Source organism: Hyla sarda, chromosome 7 (genome assembly GCF_029499605.1).
Source record: "Hyla sarda isolate aHylSar1 chromosome 7, aHylSar1.hap1, whole genome shotgun sequence".
Lineage (NCBI taxonomy): Eukaryota > Metazoa > Chordata > Amphibia > Anura > Hylidae > Hyla > Hyla sarda.
The window spans coordinates 78,568,303-78,590,925 of record NC_079195.1 but is presented as its reverse complement, the minus strand read 5'-3'; the positions used below and the strand labels follow the sequence as shown (position 1 = coordinate 78,590,925).

Genomic DNA, 22,623 nt, shown 5'->3' with positions numbered 1-22,623 from the left:
GTGTCCGATCGCCGAATGACTGCTCAGTGCCTGAGATCCAGTCATGAGCAGTCAAGCGGCAGAATCATCTATCAATGGTTTCCTATGAGAAACCATTGATCAATGTAAAAGATCAGTGTGTGCAGTGTTATAGCCCCCTAGGAGAGCTATAACACTGCAAAAGAAAAAGTGAAAAAAAGTCAATAAAGATCATTTAAAGGTGTATTCTGGGCAAAAACATCTTATCCCCTATCGAAAGGATAGAGGATAAGATGTCTGATCGCGGGGGGCCCGTTGCTGGGACCCCCACGATCTCCCTGCAGTAGCCCACGTTCTATGCGTAGCTGCGTCTGAAGTTTTGGAAACCTCTGGGCTTCCGAGACGGGGACATGACGTCACGCCACGCCCCCTCCATTCATTTCTATTGAAGGGGACAAAACAGCCGCAATGCCACCTCCCATAGACATGAATGTCCCCGCCTCGTAAGTTTCCGAAACTTCAGACGCAGCTACGCATAGAATGCGGGCTGCTGCAGGGAGATTGCAGGGGGTCCCAGCGGCGGGCCCTTAATGATCAGACATCTTATCCCCTATCCTTTCGATAGGGGATAAGATGTTTTTGCCCTGAATACCCCTTTAACCCCTTCCCTAAAAAAGTTTGAATCACCCCCCTTTTCCCATTTAAAAAAACAACCTGTGTAAATAAAAATAAAATTAAACATATGTGGTATCGCTGCATGCAAAAATGTCCAAATTATAAAAATATATCATTAATTTAACCGCACGGTCAATGGCGTACGCGCAAAAAAAAATTCCAAAGTCCAAAATAGCGTCATTTTTGCTCACTTCTTATATCATGAAAAAATAAATAAAAAGCAATTAATAAGTCTGATCAATACAAAAATGGTACCGCTAAAAACTTCAGATCACGGCGCAAAAAAATAAAAAAGTTATAGGGGTCAGATTATGACAATTTTAAACGTATTAATTTTCCTGCATGTAGTTATGATTTTTTTCAGAAGTACGAAAAACTCAAACCTACATAGGTAGGGTATCATTTTAATCGTATGGACCTACAGAATAAAGATATGGTGTCATTTTTACCGAAAAATGTACTGTGTAGCAACGGAAGCCCCCAAAATGGTGTTTTTTCTTTAATTTTTGTGCACAATTATATTTTATTCCGTTTCGCCGTAGATTTTTGGGTTAAATGACTGATGTCATTACAAAGTAGAATTGGTGGCGCAAAAAATAAGCCATCATATGGATTTTTAGGTGCAAAATGGAAAGTTATGATTTTTTAAAGGTAAGGAGGAAAAAACGAAAGTGCAAAAACGGAAAAACCCCGGGTCCTTAAGGGGTTAATAGAGCAACATTGAAGAAAGCTATTGGATGGTGAGTGACCTTGAAAATGCTATAAAAATGCACAAAAATCTTAGTGTGTGAACACAACCATAGTATTTAAGATCACAAAACCATGAGAAAATAAAAACAAATTAGTGAGAGAGTGGGAATGCTCCATAACTGCATGTGCTTCATTGCCATAGTTTACGTCCCTGTCCCCGGCTCTTCTCTCTGTGATTATCTCCTTTCTAAATCTCTGGGATACAGATCATCATAATAAGCCATAAATACGGGGCTGTGTGCACGCCATACCGCATGTAAATGGAATCTGCATCCTCTCCCTAATGAAGTTTATAGTCTTAAAATAATTTATGCTTACATTAATGTCATTAAGAGGCCATATTTCCCAATAAAAACACAGGTTTCCATTAGTGCAATAAAAAATGAAACAGAAGTACATAAATCACATCCCCCCGGCAAATAAAAAACTCCAAAGCGCTTCTCTTGTTCGCATGTATGCATTACAAAAAAAATGATCTAGCAACAATCCTACTACTGTAGTTCTAGGAAGTTATTGTGTCACATTAAAGTAATTCAAAGTTGAAGGGAAGGGGATGTGAAATAAGTGAATACATGTATTTTATGAGTAGATTAATATTGGTAATTCATTGTTAAAGTTGTACACGCTTGGTACTTGTATGATTAAAGGGGTATTCTGGGCAAAAACATTTTATCCCCTACATCCAAAGGATAGGGGATAAGATGTCTGATTGCGGGGGGCCCGCTCCTGGGACCCCCCGCGATCTCCCTGCAGGACCTGCATTCTATGCGGAGCTGTGTCTCTAGTTTCGGAAACCTCCGGGTTTCTGGGACAGGGGACGTGATGTCACGCCACACCACGTGATGTCTGACTTTTCACTCTGCTGCATCTGTATTTTTACAGACTTGCATTAGAGGTACAGATGCACCAGAGTTAAAGGTGCTCCGGTGCTCCAGTGTTGTGAACATTTTGTTCAGAATGCTCGGAGCCGGAGGCCATGAATGTGATGTCACAGCCACGCCTCCTTGTGCCATCACGTCACGCCCCTCCATTCATGTCTATGGGAGGAGGTGTGACATGCGCCGTTCCATAGACATGAATGAAGGGGCGTGACATGATGGCACAAGGATACGTGGCTGTGACATCGCAATCATGGCCTTTGGCTCCGAGCATTCTGAACAAAATGTTCACAACGCTGGATCACAGAAGCACATTTAACTCTGGTGCATCTGTACCTCTAACGCAACTCTGTAAAAATACAGATGCAGCAGAGTGAACAGTAACACACCTGGTGCATTAACATATCTAGGTAATCTAGGTAATGCACTATGGCTTTGATTGTTAACTTGGTTTGATTATGTGTAAATATTTACAATTATGTTAGGAAACAAATGACTATGAAATAGAAGGAAGTTGTTTGATACGACAGTGATCATTTAAGTCTAGAAAGTGAGAACAAACCTATTATTTGAAGTTCTCATTAGACACAAATCTAGGTCTAAGTGTTGTGACAATATGTAAAAAATAAATACTGGTACAATAATGCTGGTAAGTTGTTGCAGTTAAGTTCTTTCTTAAAGGGTTGTCAGTGTTTATAAAAAAAAAATGTCAACCTTTTTTTTCCAAAAGAGTAGCATTTATCTATGGTCTGTGTCTGGTATTGCAGCTCAGCCTCATTCACATGATGTGCTGCAATACAAGATGGAGCCTGTGGACAAGAGTGGTGCTGTTTCCTTTTCTATCTTAACTCTTTTAAAACAATTCCTTTTATTGAAACCTACAAATTCTATAAAGCTAATATAAAGATAACTCTTTACGACTGATTCTACATTGTTAATGTTAACATTATTTTATGGCAGCGACTGATACTCCTTTACTCATTGTGATAGTTCAGCTGTTTCTTCATCTTCCACAGACTGTTTTTTTGCTTTTGCCCATATTCATCATCAAGTCAATGAGTCTCCTTCTAGGCATATTGTATATAACCAGAGCCATTTTTTGCCATGATCCGTTTTGAATCATTTGCTCAGACTCCCAAGTTATCTGTTTTTTTCTTATTGATAAATGCTCCAGTTGGAAAAACTACTTTCAAAAAAGTTTAGTTCAGGACAGTCAGCACAGTTGACTGCGGGGGTCATGATGTCACGCCACGTCCCCTCAATGCAAGTCTATGTGAGGAGGTGTGATGGCTTTCACACCGCTTCCCTTAGACTTGCATTGAGGGTGTGTGGCCGTTATGTCACAACCCCCGCAGCCTGCACCCAACATTTGGAACAAAAATTGGGGCAGTGGAGTACCTCTTTAATGACAACATATCCAGACTTTTACCTTCTCTTATTTGTGAAGAGAACAGGGTAAGAATAGCCTACCTCCCCATTCTGATGTTCTGTGAGCTGCCAAGTACTGGGATGTGAGCACAAGGCCCACAAGAGGACATCTGGCCCTCAGGCCATATTCATTGGGTCTTTTTCTGTCAGTTTGGTTAGAAACATGCACATCCGAAGCCTGCAAGAAATCACTTTGTAGAGCTCTACCTGTTTCTCCTCACACAAAGGAGCATATACTAGTCCAGCTGGTAGGTTGATGCCCTTCTGTGTCCCAGGCCAGTTTTCTGTTTGTAATGTCCATGTCCTGGTATCTTTTCCATGCTCTTGAGACAGCAATCCTGGAGGAACAGAACTACCTGTCCAACTTGAATGGGATTCAAGTACTACCTCAAGCTACCAGTACTGACAAGAACTAGAGAAGAATCAATCAGGAAAGATAAGGACAGTGATAGACTGTCTGATGACAACCTGTAAAGCAATTCCCTTTTGTTGGGTTGTCTTGATGTTTCCACTACAGTGCACCTATTGTCCCTTTTATTTGCACTAGGACATGTGACATTAATTCAGACTAGACAGACTGATATCCCTGAGGTTTAATTGTCTTAGTGTTATATTGTGATGCTGAAATGTCTCCTTAATTTTTTAACAGTGTATAAAGTAAGAGTACACACAGGACTTGCTTCAATCAAAAAAAAAATAACAGTAAAATGCTTTTATGAAGCTACAGTGATGAAATGGATATTTATTGAATGTCTTTTGGAAAGATCATGTGGAAAATAACTATAATCAAGCCCTTTAATTTTGGTAATTACTCATATTCCATAGGGTACAGTCTCGCACAGCGGCAAGATCCAACCAATAACATGTGACCATGCCTATTTGTGTGTTTTTTTATAACTAGATTGTTAAAGGTCAGGGTGTTTTGAGAGGTGATTACCTGCTAAATCATGAGGCTAGGTTCGCTCATATGGTTTTGCAGGTAAAAAGCAGTTTATTCACAAAACCACCCCACCTGACCACCTTTAAACTGTCACTGTCATTAGAAAAAGAAAAAAAAACCTTTTGAGGTGTTGTCTAAAAGTTGCATTGGGTCTCACTCCTGAGATCTGCTCCGATCGCTAGTTATAAGCCGAGGATTCAGTTAGTAGTGTGCACGACTCCCTGGCAGGCAGGTCTAACCTTTTTTTCTGTACAAGTCTGCGTAATTGAAAAACTTCAATTCAAAACTTTTGACAACGTGGGCAACATGCCAAAAGTTTATTCTAATGATAGTAACCCTTTAACAATCAATTAGAAAACCATATCAAACAGTACATCCATGGGGTTTATGGCAACAGAACATCCTTGTCTTGTTTACACTGTGGCCACTATGTGAGACTGTAGCCTTAGGTTAGGTTCAGATGTTGTTTTACTGTGCCCTGAAATTTGGTTCAAATGTTGTGGTAGTGTCCAATGTAGCCAGTTACACTGTGGCAAAACTGCACCTATCTATCACATTTTCGTGATTTGGTTATTGGCCCCAAGTTTTTTCAGAGCCAATGGCTGCAATTTGCATTACAGTAAAAAACATATTGTTCTGCTGTGCATAAATTACATAGTAACATAGTTTAGAAGGTGTAAACTACTATAGAATGGGGGGCTCAATCTAATATCTAGTGTACGGTTGGGCGCTACTCAGTGAAAAAGTGACATCACATCCCATAGAAAAAGCTAAACTGAGATATAATAGCACACCAAAAAATGTAATACTGATATACAAATAATCTTTATCGCACAATTGTTTACATACACTATAAATAGCAGACACAATTTTTTTTTTAAAACAATTAAAAATGGTCCACAAGGGCTAAAGCCCATCTAAGGAGAGGGGCCATGAACCCCCTCCCATAGGGATAAGCACTCGTCCCAGAAATGTAAACAATGTATACCAAGAACACTCCAGTCAGAATCTAAGACCGAACAGATAAATAAATAAATAATAAGGTACAAAGAGTTGCCAATTGTATATACTGCTAATGGGGACAAGATGAAGAAATGCAATATTCACATATTAATAACATATCCCAATACATCTCAATAGATAGGTATATAAAGTATATCAAGAAATAATTCCTATTGGTAAATGCAAAGTAAAAGCTATGACTCCCAAATAGAGAACAATAAATCACAAATGGTTGTTGGTCTAATGATGGTAATACAAAACTCTAGATGAGGCAAGCGTCCCAGACTGGAGGATTCCGTGGAGGTGGCAATGATGAAGATAGGGACGGGGCCACAGAGGACCCCGCGCCTTCCGTTGGCACCTGGCAACTTCCTCAGGGGTGTTGTGCTTCTACATAGCCCTCCAGAGTTTACATATATGTGCCCTAATTAACAAAGATATACCTTCCAGATGTAAGTAATGTCATGGCATGTCCTAGCAGCACCAGAGTCTAAGTATACATCACTTCCCCTACGCACCACTTACCAAGTGTAGCTTTTTTCTATGGGATACATAGTTCATAAGGTTGACCAGACCAGAGCCTATCGAGTTCAACCCATATCCCTAATGAATCCCTACTGAGTTAATCCAAAGGAAGGCAAAGAAAAAAAAAACTCATACTAGAGGTAAAAATTCCTTCTCTACTCCAAATATGGCAGTCAGAATAAATCCCTGGATCAACCTTCTGTCCCTATAAATCTAGTATACATAACCAGCAATGTTATTATTCTCCAAAATGCATCCAGACTCCTTTTGAACTCTTTTACAGAGTTCACCATGACCACCTTCTCTGGCAGAGAATTCCATAGTCTCACTGCTATTACAGTAAAGAACCCCCGTCTGTGCTGGTGTAGAAACCTTCTTTCCTCAAGACGTAGAGGATGCCCCCTTGTTATAGATACAGTCCTGGGTATAAATAGATCATGGGAGAGATCTCTGTACTGTCCCCTGATATATTTATACATAGTTATTAGGTCTCCCCTAAGCCTTCTTTTTTCTACACTAAATAACCCTAATTCTGATAATCATTCTGGGTACTGTAGTCCTCCCATTCCCCGTATTACTCTGGTTGCCCGTCTTTGAACCCTCTCCAGCTCCACTATATCTTTCTTGTACACTGGTGCCCAGTTCTGTACTCAGTATTCTATGTGTGGTCTGACTAGTGATTCGTACAGTGGTAGAATTATTTCTTTGTCATGGGCATCTATGCCCCTATTGTTGCACCCCATGATTTTATTTTCCTTGGCAGCAGCTGCCAGACACTAGTCACAACAGCTAAATTTACTGTTAACTAAGACTCCCAAGTCCTTTTCCATGTCAGTCGTCCCAAGTGTTCTTCCATTTAATGCATAATCCCAACCCAAATCTTTCCTCCCCATGTGCATAACCTTACATTTATCAGTGTTGAACCTCATTTGACACTTCCCATCCCAAACCTCCAACCTATCCAGATCCATTTGTAACAGTGCACTGTCCTCTATAGTGTTTACCGCTTTACAGAGTTTAGTATCATCTGCAAAGATTGCTACTTTACTATTCAACCCCTCTACAAGGTCATTAACCCCTTAAGGACCAAGGACGTACCGGTACGTCCTTGGTCCTGCTCTCCTGATATAACGCGAGGTTACACAGTAACGGCCCAGCGTCATAGTGAAGCCGCGACCCGCCTCTAATAGCGCCTCTAATAGCGCGGCTAAAAGTGAAAGTGAAAGTTGCCGGCTAGCTCAGTCGGGCGGTTTGGGATAGCCGCGGCTAATCGTGGCATCCCGAACAGCTGACAGGACAGCGGGAGGGCCCCTACCTGCCTCCTCACTGTCCGATCGCCGAATGACTGCTCAGTGCCTGAGATCCAGGTCTGAGCAGTCATGCGGCAGAATCGTTGATCACTGGTTTCTTATGAGAAACCAGTGATCAATGATGAAGATCAGTGTGTGCAGTGTTATAGGTCCCTATGGGACCTATAACACTGCAAAAAAAAAGTGAAAAAAAAAAGTGAATAAAGATCATTTAACTCTTCCCCTATTAAAAGTTTGAATCACCCCCCTTTTCCAATAAAAAAAAAAACACAGTGTAAATAAAAATAAAAATAAACATATATGGTATCACCGCCTGCGGAAATGTCCGAATTATAAAAATATATCATTAATTAAACCGCTTGGTCAATGGCGTGCGCGCAAAAAAAGTTATAGGGGTCAGAAGATGACAATTTTAAGCGTATTAATTTTCCTGCATGTAGTTATGATTTTTTCCAGAAGTCCGACAAAATCAAACCTATATAAGTAGGATATCCTTTTAATTGTATGGACCTACAGAATAAATATGCGGTGTCATTTTTACTGAAAAATGTACTACGTAGAAACGGAAGCCCCCAAAAGTTACAAAATGGCGTTTTTTTTTTTCAATTTTGTCGCACAATGATTTTTTTTTTTTTTCACTGTAGATTTTTGGGCAAAATGACTGACGTCATTACAAAGTAGAATTGGTGGTGCAAAAAATAAGCCCTCATATGGATTTTTAGATGCAAAATTGAAAGAGTAACAATTTTTTAAAGGCAAGGAGCAAAAAACGAAAATGCAAAAACGGAAAACCCCCCTGTCCTTAAGGGGTTAATGAATATGTTAAATAGAATAGGATCCAAGACTGACCCCTGTGGTACCCCACTAGTAACAGTCACCCAATCAGAATAAGTACCATTAATAACCACCCTCTGTTTCCTATCACTGAGCCAGTTACTTACCCACTTACACACATTTCCCCCCAGCCCAATCCTTCTCATTTTATGCACCAACCTTTTATGTGGCACCGTATCAAATGCTTTGGAAAAATCCAGATATACGACATCCAGAGATTGCCCCTGGTCCAGTCTGGAGCTCACCTCCTCTTAAAGCTGATCAGGTTAGTTTTACAGGACTAATCCCTCATAAAGCCATACTGATGTGGAGTCATGCATTTATTTCTATCAAGATACTCCAAAATAGCAATTCTTAGAAAACCATCAAACTATTTACATACAACGGAGGTTAAACTAACAGGCCTATTATTCCTGGGGTCAGCTTTTGACCCCTTTTTAAATATTGACACCACATTTGCCATGTGCCAGTCCTGGGGAACAGTCCCTGTCACTATAGAGTCCTTGCATATTAAAAAATAGGGGTCTATCTATTACATTACTTAATTCCTTCAGAACACGGAGGTAAATGCCATCTGGACCTGGTGATTTGTCCATTTTGATTTTTTGTAGGCGGCACTGTACTTCTTCCTGGGTTAGACAGGTGACCTGTACTGGGGAGTCAACCTTATCTCGCTGTATTTCACCTGGCATTTCATTTTTCTCAGTGAATACAGTGGAGAAGAATGTGTTTAATATATTTGCTTTTTCCTGATCCCCGTCTATAATTTATTTCACATCATTTTTTAAAGGGCCAACACTTTCTTTTTGAACCTTTTTCTTATTTATATAGTTATAATTAGCCTCATGACATGCCACCACACCATGTAAACCTAGACTTTAGGGCTCAGGATTTTTCATATAGCAGCCACATTGTGATTTTTAATTGTTGTATAGTTTTTTAAATAAAGCTGCTATTAACATACAAAATTGTGTGGCAATTATTGAATACATGCTGTGGCCACACAATTTTGCAAAACCACCCACTGCATGCAGCCACTAACAATCAGCTAGTGTGGTATCTGCGTTTTTGCTGTGTGGCAGTTGCTACATGAGCTTATACTTTAAAGGGGTTATCCACCATAAAGTGACTTTAGTACTTACCTGCCAGACAGTGATGGACATGCTTAAGAAGGATCCGTGCTTTTGTCTAAATAGCTGCGTTGTGAGTCCATCATAATGCTGCTGCTTTCTTTTTGTGAAATGGCTATTTTGTGTTGAAGTTCCCTCCCTCCAACTTCAAGTCCCAGAATCCCTTGTTTGTAAGTGTCACTTTTCTCCCTCCCACACTTCAGCCACCAGTCATCAGACTGTACAGACACTATATTATGAACTTCACTAACTGTACAGCCCTTGTAGCATAGTCCAAAAAAAAAATCCTTGAATACCCCTTTAATTCTACATGCAATGTGCAACCAACAGAGAGAGATAATGAACATGGAATGCTACACATACCGTGTGATCCACAAATTAGGTGACATACATCATCACTCTCTGGTAATTTCAAATAAGCGCTGAAGAACTTTAAAAAGTATTCCTAGCAATCGTGTATTAATAGAAAGAACATTGGGATTTTACGTTCCTATTTTCTGCCGATCGTCATGGCTTTATGAGCTCATTACTGCTGGAGTTTCTTTTAACATTTTCACTTTTTTTTTCAGTATTCTGACTTTTCTTCAATTTTTCAAGGTCTTGCCTCCATTTCTCCTGGGAGTGGCCCGACAACTGTATAACCCGTAAATCAGGCCACACTGACACTTTGTTATCGAGAGAATGTGCTTGATAAAATGTGCTTGAAGTCTCTGTACAGCACAGTTATTTCTACAAAGAAAATCAAGTCTATTTAATTCATACATAGAAGCCATGCCTGGAAATGATACCACAATCATCGATGTGAACAAAAATGTAGGAGAATGTATAAAAGTACCATGCCACAGGTTTCACAAAGATTTTTTTTTTGTTGCTGTTAGATATAAAAGTCACCAGATATAAACCATTTTTGTTTAATGCCATTTTTTTTTCTATTAAACACAGTATACTCTGTGTATGGGGTTGTATCTGCCTTTTTGTCAGTAGGCTTCTTTACCAGACCTGAAAAAGAAAATTAAGCATATTATATATGTTTCAACATAAAAAAAAAAAAAGAAAACTTGCAAAAACATCATGAAAAATACATGACATTTTTCTTACAGGCAATTAAAAGCTATTGGAGACATTGGAATGCATTTCTTAATTATTGCTTGTATTTATAGTGGTAAAAAAAAAAAAAATCTTCTCCTTAGGTCTTTATTAAATATTTTGTGCAGTTTCTCATTTACAGGCTCATTTGACATGTTCATTGCACTGGCTGCTGTATCCTTTTCATAGTGAAATCCAATAGAGAAGCTTGATATCTTTTTAGACCCTTTTCTCTCTTCTCCCTAAGGTACTTCTGAAAATGCCCATCAAAAGTTGTTAACTGAACAACTCTCTCCTGTTCACCCCATACACATAAACATCTGGCTTTGAGAACATGGATTGTAAATTGTGAAAAGGAAGCTCTGGTCACAACTTATCTCCTTGAAAACAAGAGGTTAAAGGGGTACTCCAGGTGGAAAACATTTTTTTTTTTTTTTTATCAACTGGTGCCAGAAAGTTAAACAGATTTGTAAATTGCTTCTATTAAAAAAATCTTAATCCTTCTAGTACTTATTAGCTGCTGAATACTACAGAGGAAATTATTTTCTTTTTGGAAAACAGAGCTCTCTGCTGACATCATGACCACAGTGCTCTCTGCTGACATCTCTGTCCATTTTAGGAACTGTCCAGAGTAGGAGAAAATCCCTATAGAAAACATATGCTGCTCTGGACCGTTCCTAAAATGGACAGAGATGTCAGCAGAGAGCACTGTGCTCGTGATGTCAGAAGAGAGCACTGTGATCCAAAAAACAAAATAATTTCCTCTGTAGTAATTAGCAGCTAATAAGTACTGGAAGGATTAAGATTTTTTTAATAGAAGTCATTTACTAATCTGTTTAGCTTTCTGGCACCAGTTGATTAAAAAAAAAAGTTTTCCACCAGAGTACCCCTTTAAGGTAGTTGAAACCCAACATGACCTCGTGTTGCTCACGAACATTCGAAATTCGAATATTTGTCGCGAATATCGCATATTCGCGAATTCGCTAATATTACGAATTTTGCGATTAAAATTCACTATTACGAATATTCGTCTTTTTTTCCTACTGTTTTAAAAACTGAGCACATTGTAGGGATCTCCTTTGACTGATAAATGCAATGCTTGTATCATTTCATTAAAGACCCAGGGATGAGACTGTGAGGCGAAAGGTGTATGCATGCGAATATTCGCAATACGAATATTCACAATGCGAATATTCGTGGAAATTCCGCCCTACTTATGCCTGTGAACCAATGAGAGTTCTGCAAGCACAGTTGTTAGAGCTTAGCAACGTCCCTAGCAACGTCCCTCGCATGATGTTATAGCGCGCATGCGCAGATGAGCAAAATTTCGCTATTAATTTCGCATTCGCAATAGTGAAATTTGGCAATTCAAAGAAAAGTCACGAATATTCGAATTTCATGAATATGGGACGAATATTCGTTCTCATATTCGCGAAATATCGCGAATTCGAATATGGCAAATGCCGCTCATCACTAATGACCTCATCTTTTCAGGAAGGGACAAAGGGGACCTGAGTCATCCAGCCCCACAGGGTAGGGTAGGTCACTAAAATTTACGGGAAGCCTAAACTAATTTATTTAAAGGGTCACTCTCATTAAAACTAATTTTTGCTATTGCACTCCTTTATGGTAAATAAAAAATATTTCTAATATGCTTTGTTTAAAAAAAAATGAAGTTTTCTATGTTTTATTTGAGCTTAAAAAAGCTCAAGAGCACATTTTCCCCCAACTCATACACAGACTTTGGACCAAAGTCCAAACACAGGAAGTGCCGCCTGGAGTGCTGAGGGGAAGGGGGGGGGGGGGGAGTGTCCGGCCTCATCCAATCATAACTCCTCTCACACATAACTGCCATATGCTGTTGGTTTGACACCCCCCCACCCCCCCTCAGCACTCCAGGCGGCACTTCCTGTTTTTGGACTTTGGTCCAAAGTCTGTGTATGAGTTGGGGGAAAATGTGCTCTTGAGCTTTTTTAAGCACAAAGAAAACATAGAAAACTTAATTTTTTTTAAACAAAGTATATTAGAAATAATTTTAATTTACTATAAGGAGTGCAATAGCAAAAATTAGTTTTAATGAGAGTGCCCATTTAAGGTAAATCAGATTAGAAGTTAGTTCAGGAGAAGAGAGATAAAGGCTGGGAACAGACCCATCAATGCAACTGCTCAGACAGGTTACGGTTTTAAAAAGGCAGAGCATCCAGCATTATGTGTGAAAAATAGGCTATAGAAGAGAAACAGAGAAAAATACCTAAGAGAAAAATATGGTTGTACCATAATAAGAAAAGTCCAGGCATGCTGGGAGCTGTAGTTTTGTAACAGCTGGAGGCATCCTGGTTGGGAAACACTGTTCTAATGGCAAGACAATACTTTTTCTTTTAGGTCGTGGAAAATAATTGGTTAAAACATTTATTTGCTCCTGTAGCCCTAAAATCTTTTGTAAGCACATGCTGTGAAAATGCACTTTAACAGAGGGGGAAAAAAATCCATGTCTCTTTCACCGGAGGACTAGTAAGAAGGGATACTAAAAACTGCAGAATGTGAATAAATTTCAATATTTTAATGACCAGGTTCTCATGAATAAGTAATGCTTCGTTCAAGCTGTCATTTCTGAACACATTTTTACAGCCTCTTGGTGGAAGCGTAGCCACTTTTATCAAAACATAATTTGCCACAGTAGGTTTAAAGCATAGATTTACCTTTGGTTGAACTATTGTTAAATGTTATAGGATTGCATTATCAGCAATATGTACCTATTATCAGAACAGTTCCTTTTACAAGTGGGAACTTTCCAATAATAGAGCAGGTAAGCTATAGGGAATTCAAGGTCTTTCAACTTACCTGTCAGTAGATTTTGGCTTTTATACAACTGCTACTTTATATTGCATATTTGGCTGGGGATTTGTAGGACGATAGTCAAGGCAGAAAAGGATTTGGTATACAGTATATTGGTGAACACTATCTAGAGAATTTACTTATCTTGAGAATTTCCTAATACCCAAGGGTCGTTCACCAAGCTTACTATGTTTTGCTATTTTAGATTTTTCTTCTCTAGACATTACAGTGTAAAGAGTTTTACATGCAAATATTTGAAGTAAAAAAAATGACAAATGTACTAAAAGAGGAAAACAAACAATACTCTCCTCTTCAATCACCCAACAATTCAGCACCAGTCTTTACTTCCTGGCTGCCACTGATGACATTCCACGTGCTAGTCTCAGAGGTCGTGTACCATACTTAAAGGGGTTATCCAGGAAAAAACTTTTTTTTTATAAATCAACTGGCTCCAGAAAGTTAAACAGATTTGTAAATTACTTCTATTAAAAAATCTTAATCCTTTCAGTACTTATGAGCTTCTGAAGTTAAGGTTGTTCTTTTCTTTCTAAGTGCTCTCTGATGACATGTGTCTCGGGAAACGCCCAGTTTAGAAGAGGTTTGCTATGGGGATTTGCTTCTAAACTGGGCGGTTCCCAAGACACGTGTCATCAGAGAGCACTTAAACAGAAAAGAACAACCTTAATTTCAGAAGCTCATAAGTACTGAAAGGATTAAGATTTTTTAATAGAAATAATTTACAAATCTGTTTAACTTTCTGGAGCCAGTTGATATATAAAAAAAAGTTTTTTCTCGGAATACCCCTTTAACCCCTTAACGACGCAGGACGTACATTTACGTCCTGCGCCGGCTCCCGCGATATGAAGCGGGATCACGCCGCGATCCTGCATCATATCACGTCGGTCCCGGCGCTCATCAACGGCCGGGACCCGCGGCTAATACCACACATCGCCGATCGCGGCGATGTGCGGTATTAACCCTTTAGAAGCGGCGGTCAAAGCTGACCGTCGCTTCTAAAGTGAAAGTGACCCGGCTGCTCAGTCGGGCTGTTCGGGACAGCTGACCAGACACCGGGAGGGCCCTTACCTGCCTCCTCGGTGTCCGATCGACGAATGACTGCTCCGTGCCTGAGATCCAGGCACGAGCAGTCAAGTGCCGATAATGCTGATCACAGGCGTGTTAATACACGCCAGTGATCAGCATAGGAGATCAGTGTGTGCAGTGTTATAGGTCCCTATGGGACCTATAACACTGCAAAAAAAATGTACAAAAAAAAGTGTTAATAAAGGTCATTTAACCCCTTCCCTAATAAAAGTTTGAATCACCCCCCTTTTCCCATAAAAAAAATAAAACAATGTAAAAATAAAAATAAAAATAAACATATGTGGTATCACCGCGTGCGTAAATGTCCAAACTATAAAAATATATCATTAATTAAACCGCACGGTCAATGGCGTACGCGCAAAAAAATTCCAAAGTCCAAAAAAGCGTATTTTGGTCACTTTTTATACCATTAAAAAAATTTATAAAAAGTGATTAAAAATTCCGATCAAAACAAAAATCATACCGATAAAAACTTCAGATCACGGCGCAAAAAATGAGTCCTCATACCGCCCTGTACATGAATAAATAAAAAAGTTATAGGGGTCAGAATATGACATTTTTAAACGTATAAATTTTCCTGCATGTAGTTATGATTTTTTCCAGAAGTGCGACAAAATCAAACCTATATAAGTAGGGTATCATTTTAACCGTATGGACCTACAGAATAATGATAAGGTGTAATTTTTACCGAAATATGCACTGCGTAGAAACGGAAGCCCCCAAAAGTTACAAAATGGCGTTTTTTTCCGATTTTGTCGCACAATGATTTTTTTTTCCGTTTCGTCGTGCATTTTTGGGTAAAATGACTAATGTCACTGCAAAGTAGAATTGGCGACGCAAAAAATAAGCCATAATATGGATTTTTAGGTGGAAAATTGAAAGGGTTATGATTTTTAAAAGGTAAGGAGGAAAAAACGAAAGTGCAAAAACGGAAAAACCCTGAGTCCTTAAGGGGTTAAAGAGGTTATCCAAGAAAAATAGCAAATATCTTCCAAAAACAGCAGCACACCTGTCCTCTGATTGTGTGTGGTATTACAACTTGGCTCCAGTCATTTAAAGGGGTATTCCAGGCCAAAACTTTTATATATATATATATATATATATATATATATATATATATATATCAACTGGCTCCGGAAAGTTAAACAGATTTGTAAATTACTTCTATTAAAAAATCTTAATCCTGCCAATAGTTATTAGCTTGTGAAGTTGAGTTGTTGTTTTCTGTCTAATTGCTCTCTGATGACTCACGTCCCGGTAGCTGTGCAGTTCCTATGGGGATATTCTCCCATCATGCACAGCTCCCGGGACGTGACATCATCATTGAGCAGTGACAGAAAACTTCAGAAGCTAATAACTATTGAAAGGATTAAGTTTTTTTTAATATAATTAATTTACAAATCTGTTTAACTTTCCAGAGCCAGTTGATATATATATATAAAAAGGTTTTGCCTGGAATACCCCTTTAAATAGAACTGAGCTGCAATACCACGCTCAACCTGAGGACATATGTGGGGCTGTTTTTGGAAGAAATCAGCTGTGTTTTTCTAATCCTAGATAACCCCATTAATACCTGACATAAATTTCTATGTCTGCTGCACGTCTTGATAATTCCACTACAATCCTACACTTGTGGCGGTTTACTGTCTTGCTAAATCCCCCCAATGTGATGTCAATTCTGTTAAATGGTTTTATTTTTAGGATATTTTATCAACTTTCAATGTCATCCAGAAATACATTCAGAAATCTGATGCCTCGTAACCCAAATCCTTCAACAATCTTGGCCCATTGACTGTAATTGACTGAATTGAGCATACAGAGTTTACTCTAGAGATTTCTGCTTAAAAATACCCAAATGCATTGTAAATAGGCCCTGTAAATAATAGAAGCAGCCGGCAGAACTGTGAATGCTGCTCTAGACTTTCGTACATAATGTACTGCATCCTTACAGAATAAGAAATATATATACTACAAAGTACGTGTTTTGTTTAACTTTTTTCCTCTTTGAAACCATTGTTGTATTTCAGTATAAAATAAAGAATGGTCCCAACTGGAAAAGGCCTTAGAATAATGCAACCTGGCATGAGCTGGTAATTTTAGGTCTGCCTTCTCTTCTCTCACTGTATATTACATGTAGGCACAGCACAACTAAAATCTGTTTGATTCATTGGAATGGAGTTGTTTTGTCTGCAAGCAGTAAGATTTATCCTTTGGATAGGGGATAAGATGTCTAGGGGTGGAGTCCTGCCGCTGGGGACCCCCGCAATATAGCATGCAGCACCCATCGTATCTGCTTCCGGAAGCTCTGGAGATTCTGGCTCCCGACCACGGGAACGGAAGATCGTGACATCCCGACTCCGCCCCGTATGATGTCACGCCCCGCCCCTCAATGCAAGTCTATGGGAGGGGGCGTGACAGCCGTCACGCCCCCTCCCATAGACTTGCATTGAGGTGGCGAGGCCTGACATCACACGGGGGCGGAATTGTAACATCACGATCTTCTGTCCCCGTGGTCGGGAGCCAGAACCTCCAGATCTTCCGGATGCAGATACGATGGGTGCTGCATGCTATATTGCGGGGGTCCCCAGCGGCAGGACCCCCGCGATCAGACATCTTATCCCCTATCCTTTGGATAGGGGATAAGATGTCTAGCGGTGGAGTACCCCTTTAAGAGCTTTTTTTTTTTTTCTTCTGGTGTAAGAAGTTATTTTGGGTAAATTAACTGAAGTACCAATACGTTAGGAATCACCTATGCTATCAAATAGAGGGATGTTGGTTGAAACAACATTGAAAATGTTGAATTTTAGAAAAGATTACACTTTGAATTTCCTGGTATTTTTCATTTCTGGATACTCCACTATTCATGGTTCTGTTTATTGAAAGTGTTTGTGTATAGACAAGGTTTCTTTTTACTTTATGAACACATTAATCATACAGCTAGGGATGTAGATAGTGAGGCTCCTTTCTCAGCCTCTTTGCATTATTTTGGCAGTTTGTTACTGAATTCATTCCTAGATATACTAAAGTATCAACTGCACACATCAATAAAATTGTAAAAGATGCAGCATTTTACACAGTGTTAAAGATATAAAAGAAGACAAATATGTTTATTTCCCCTAAAATCTAAATATTAAATAGAAATCCAGGTCTCTGAATTATTCACCAATTCAGCAGTTTTAGTTCCTTTACAATTCCTCTAAGGGTTGCCATAGACTCTGCATAGGATATAATTCTCAGATGTTTGTGTTATGTTCTATAACAGTGGTATTCAGGGTCTATGAAATGCTAGGGGACATAAACTATAGACTCAAGCACTGTAATGGAAAATGTTATATAGTTAGTACGGTTCAAAAAAAGACACATGACCATCAAGTTCAACCAAAGAGGTAAAGGGAAGAGGTATGTGTGAATGAAGGGGAGGGGATGCCATATTTCTGCATGTTTCATTTTTCTCTAAGTATGTATCTAACCCCTTTTTAAAGGTTTCAACAGTTCCAGTTGTGACCAGTTCCTGAGGTAGACTGTTCCATAAATTCACAGTTCTTATGGTAAAGAAGACTCCCCTCCCCTTAAATGTTTCTCATAGCTGAGATGTTTTATGCCCTTATAAGTTTAATTCAGCTCCATAATGTCCTTTTAAGAAATGGTGTCCAAAACTGAACAACATATTCCAGGTGAGGCCGTACCAATGCTTTATGAAGCGGTAATATGTCCCTGCCCTGCGAGTCCATGCCTTTTTTTAATACATGACAATATCCTGTTGGCCTAAGAAGCAGCTGCCTTACACTGCATGCTATTCTGTAGTCTATGATCTACAAATACACCCAGTACACCCAGTTTTGCCCCTCATAAGAATATGATGCATGTAGTTTTTTTGTACCCAGATGCATAACTTTACATTTATCCATAGTGTGCCTAATTTGCCAAGTTAATGTCCAGACACTCAATGCCCCAGATTTATCAAACTGTGTGAGGGAAAAAGTGGAGAGATTTCCCACAGCAACCAATCACAGCTCAGCTTTCACTTTACCTCAGCTCGTTAGCTGAGCTGTGATTGGTTGCTGTGGGAAATCACGACCCTTTTTTCTCTCACACAGTTTGATAAATCTGGGCCAATGTGTACAAGTCAGCTTGTAACGTATGCACATCCTCTATAGACTGTACCGTACTACAAAGCTTGGTGTCATCTGCGAACAAAGAAACAGAGCTGTCTATACCACTATTAAATAAATGAAACAATAATGGTCCTAGTAACCGGGGACCAATCAGAGTACAAGTCATTGACTACCACTCTTTGGGTACAGTCCTTAAAGGGGTATTCCAGGAAAAACTTTTTTTTATATATATCAACTGGCTCCAGAAAGTTAAACAGATTTGTAAATTACTTCTATTAAAAAATCTTAATCCTTTCAGTACTTATGAGCTTCTGAAGTTAAGGTTGTTATTTTCTGTCTAAGTGCTCTCTGATGACAACTGTCTCGGGAAACGCCCAGTTTAGAAGAGGTTTGCTATGGGGATTTTCTTCTAAACTGGGCATTTCCCGAGACAGGTGTCATCAGAGAGGACTTAGACAGAAAAGAACAACCTTAACTTCAGAAGCTCATAAGTACTGAAAGGATTAAGATTTTTTAATAGAAGTAATTTACAAATCTGTTTAACTTTCTGGAGCCAGTTGATATATATATATATATATATATATATAAAAAACGTTTTTTCCTGGAATACCCCTTTAAAGGGGTATGCTGTTGATAGACGTCTTATCATCTCCCATAGACATGAATGGAGGGGGTGGGGCAGTGGCCGAACCACCAAGATCAGACATCTTATCCCCTATCCTTTGGATAGGGGATAAGATGCCTAGCAATGGAGCACCCCTTTAAGCCAGTTTCAAATTAAAATTTTTAAACCCAAATATATTCGACATCTATGAGGGACAGTATCACACTCTTTTGCAAAATCCAAAAACACTATGTGGGAGATTTATTAAAAAACTGTGCAAAGGAAAAGTTGCTCAGTAGCCTATAGCAACCAATCAGATTGCTTATTTGTTTTTGCAGAGGCCTTGTTAAAAATGAAAGAAGTGATCTGATTGGTTGCTATGGGCAACTCAGCAACTTTTTCTCTGGACAGGTTTTGATAAATCTCCCCCTATATCTACAGCCATCACTCTGTCAAGGCTTCTTCTCACATCTTCATAAAAGCAAATTGGGTTGGGTTTGACAACTTCTTTCCTCAGTAAACCCATGCAGGCTATCACTTATAAAACTAGTTTCCCTTTATACATTCTTGTATGTAATCCCTTATGAGCCATTTAAACAATTTTTCCACAATGCACGCTAAGCTTACTGGTCTGTAATTACCTGGGGAAGACCTAGAGCCCTTTTTGAAGATTGGCACCACAGTTCCACCAATTCAGCTCTCTCTCTCTAGAGCTCTTGAGTCCAGTGCATGCTGAGGTACACTGAAGTGAGGAGCTGAGGAGTCTGTGTGATCCAGGAGGAGGCCTGAGGCCTAGTCCTGCAATCACGCTTGTACTGCAAGTTAACCCCTGCACCTGCAGTGAAAGTCAAAGCTGAAGGTAGGAACTAAACCAGTGGGGAAACTACAGAAGTCCAAGTCCAGTCAAGATAGTCAAGTCTGTCAATTACCTCATTCAAGTGTGGCTGCCTCAGTCAAGTCAATTACAACTACAAGTCCCAGCGAGCCGATAAGTTCACCCTGCAACTCTTTGGTGCTGAACTGAGCTGTATAGACTGTAACACCTTGTCTGCCTTAGTAAAGAGCCATTGTTCCATAACCTTTCATCGGAGTGATTATTTACCCCGTGCCTGGCCCAGGAATAATCGGCTATACCTTGGGTGGTGAGATAGGTAAACCACGCCCTGGCATTACGATCACAAAGGGTTAATAACATCTGCCCTTCCCGTCACCACAACTTTTGGCATCCTATGAACAGGATATGGGTATTTGCCGTACATAAAAAATACCCCCCAGTCTGAAGTTTGTCCAGTATTGCAAAAAAAATATTCACATTCGTGCGACAGAACTGCGCTAAATTTAGTTTGGGACTGTCTATGTTTAAAAGTCATATATGGAAAGGCACTTGTGAAAAGAGGGGGAGAAGAAAAGTTTATTCTGGCTACTGTAACTGTGTTAAAGTTGTGTCCGCCATGTGCAAGATCCGTACAGAGGCTATGCAATGCCACAAAATGTCTGCCGTACCTGAAGGGGTTAAAGGAGCTGAGGAAAAGCACACAAAGAACTCCCACCAAAGTCAGTGCCCCATTCCTGGGCATGGAAGTCAAGTTTCAATGTCTAACCCGAAGTAAAACCAAAAGGGGCAGCCCCCTGTTGCCGAGGGAGTGCCCAAAGAGGATGCACCGCTGACGAGTTTCCAGCTGCCTTCCATTGTTGTGACGAACTTCTGGTCAGCAGCCATCTCGTCGGAGACCGGTATAAAAATTGCAGCAAGACCTCTTCAGTCCACTGGAAGTTCCTGTGAGTAAGAAGATGGCAGAGCGACCTGTGAATGAGCGATCCAGCGTGGTGTGCAGCACCCATGATGTAGCGGTGGCCGCGGAAGTCTTTCAGTGCTAGCGGAGCGTCTGGAGAAGCTGACCCTGGATACGCAATTTTTCGGGACGCCACTTCCAGAGAGCAACAGCAGCTGGCCAGCGACCCCCGTTGGCGGAACGCCTGCATCATCTCGAGGGGGCTCACCAGTGCGACTGTCACCTCATCATCAGTCCTGGGGGTCCTGGGCAGAGATTCATACCGAGGAGTCTGATGTGAGTACTCCACTCCAGTATTTCCACTCCTTCTTCTCAGTCCAGCCCAGAGTCTGCCCCTCAGGCCCCAAAGTCCACAGTACGTCCAAGTCACCCTTGCTGCCAGGTGGGTGTTCGGCGATGAGCCACAGATAACCAGTACCTACTGTCCCCCAAGATGAAGGGCGAGGACAAGCAAGAAGAAAAGTTCCTGCCGAAGGTTCCTGTGATGGCGCCTCAGTATGTTCCAAGAGCCAAGAAGAAGTCTGGAGATTTGCCCAGGCCTACTCCTAGCACTGAGGTTTGAGGAGAATGTTCTAAGTAACCCTATTGTCAAGGGGAGTATGCAAGGTGAACAGGTGGCTTATCAGTGACCAATGGGAACTCTCTATATCGGCCCCCAATATAGTGAGGTCAAGGTTCAGTTCTCTCTCTCTTAAGCTCTTGAGTCCAGTGCATGCTGAGGTACAGTGAAGTGAGGAGCTGAGGAGTCTGTGTGATCCAGAAGGAGGCCTGAGGCCTAGTCCTGCAACCATGGTTCTACTGCAAGTTAAACCCTGCACCTGTAGTGAAATTCAAAGCTGTAAGGTAGGAACTAAACCAGTGGGGAAACTACAGAAGTCCAAGTCCAGTGAAGATAGTCAAGTCTGTCAATTACGTAATTCAAGCATGGCTGCCTCAGTCAAGTCAATTCAAGTCAAGTCCATTTTAGGAACTGTCCAGAGCAGGAGAAAATCCCCATAGCAAACATATGCTGCTCTGGACAGTTCCTAAAATGGACAGCAGAGGTCAGCAGAGAGCACTTCTTTTTTTGGATTTCTCTTTAGTATACAGCCCCTAAAAAGTACTGGAAGGATTAAGATTTTTTAATAGAAGTGATTTACAAATCTGTTTAACTTTCTGGCACCAGTTGATTTAAAAAAAAAAAAAAAAGTTTTTCACCGGAGTACCCTTTAAGGCTTCTCAAGGATTACTGAGGTGGAGGCCCGAAGTGCAGGTATATATATACTCAGCCTAATAGGACACCTATGGGTAAAAATGTATTTACCTGGCTTGTATAGTATGTGGAGCTCTGTATGTGCACACCACTGGCTGTGTCCACCAGGCAGAAGCAGATGAACATTAAAGTGTCAAGGTTTTCACACCGCCTCCACTCAACTACCTTCCTTCATAGCAGACAGCAACCCAAAACTGATTGTTACAAGCAGCACCTTGTTTTCCTGGCTACCTGCTTATTATGTAGCCCCTTTTCTGCTGGACCCTGCCTATTTAATCTGCAATAGTTCAATCTGCCTTTGCCCTTGCAGGGTCTCTGACCTCCGAGAGTCATCCTGTCTATAACTCTATATAATACCCTGGCTGACATGCCCTCTGGTTCTTGATCCTGGTTCTAACTTCACT

The 22,623-nt window shown here is 40.2% G+C and overlaps 1 protein-coding gene across 4 annotated transcripts in view; it reads left to right on the top strand.

Annotated features, from left to right (window-relative positions):
* Positions 1 to 22,623, top strand: part of PLPP4 (phospholipid phosphatase 4) — a 216,043-nt gene that overhangs the window by 70,114 nt on the left and 123,306 nt on the right. Inside the window, exon 1 of one of the 4 annotated variants that reach the window (XM_056529753.1) lies at positions 16,481 to 16,545. The exons of 2 other annotated variants lie outside the window; for them this stretch is intronic. In XM_056529753.1, the coding sequence (XP_056385728.1) occupies positions 16,496 to 16,545 (50 nt within the window). In that variant the 5' untranslated portion in view covers positions 16,481 to 16,495. Of the gene's footprint in view, positions 1 to 16,480; positions 16,556 to 22,623 lie in introns of those variants that run through there. One more of the 4 variants, XM_056529755.1, reaches the window with a different exon arrangement.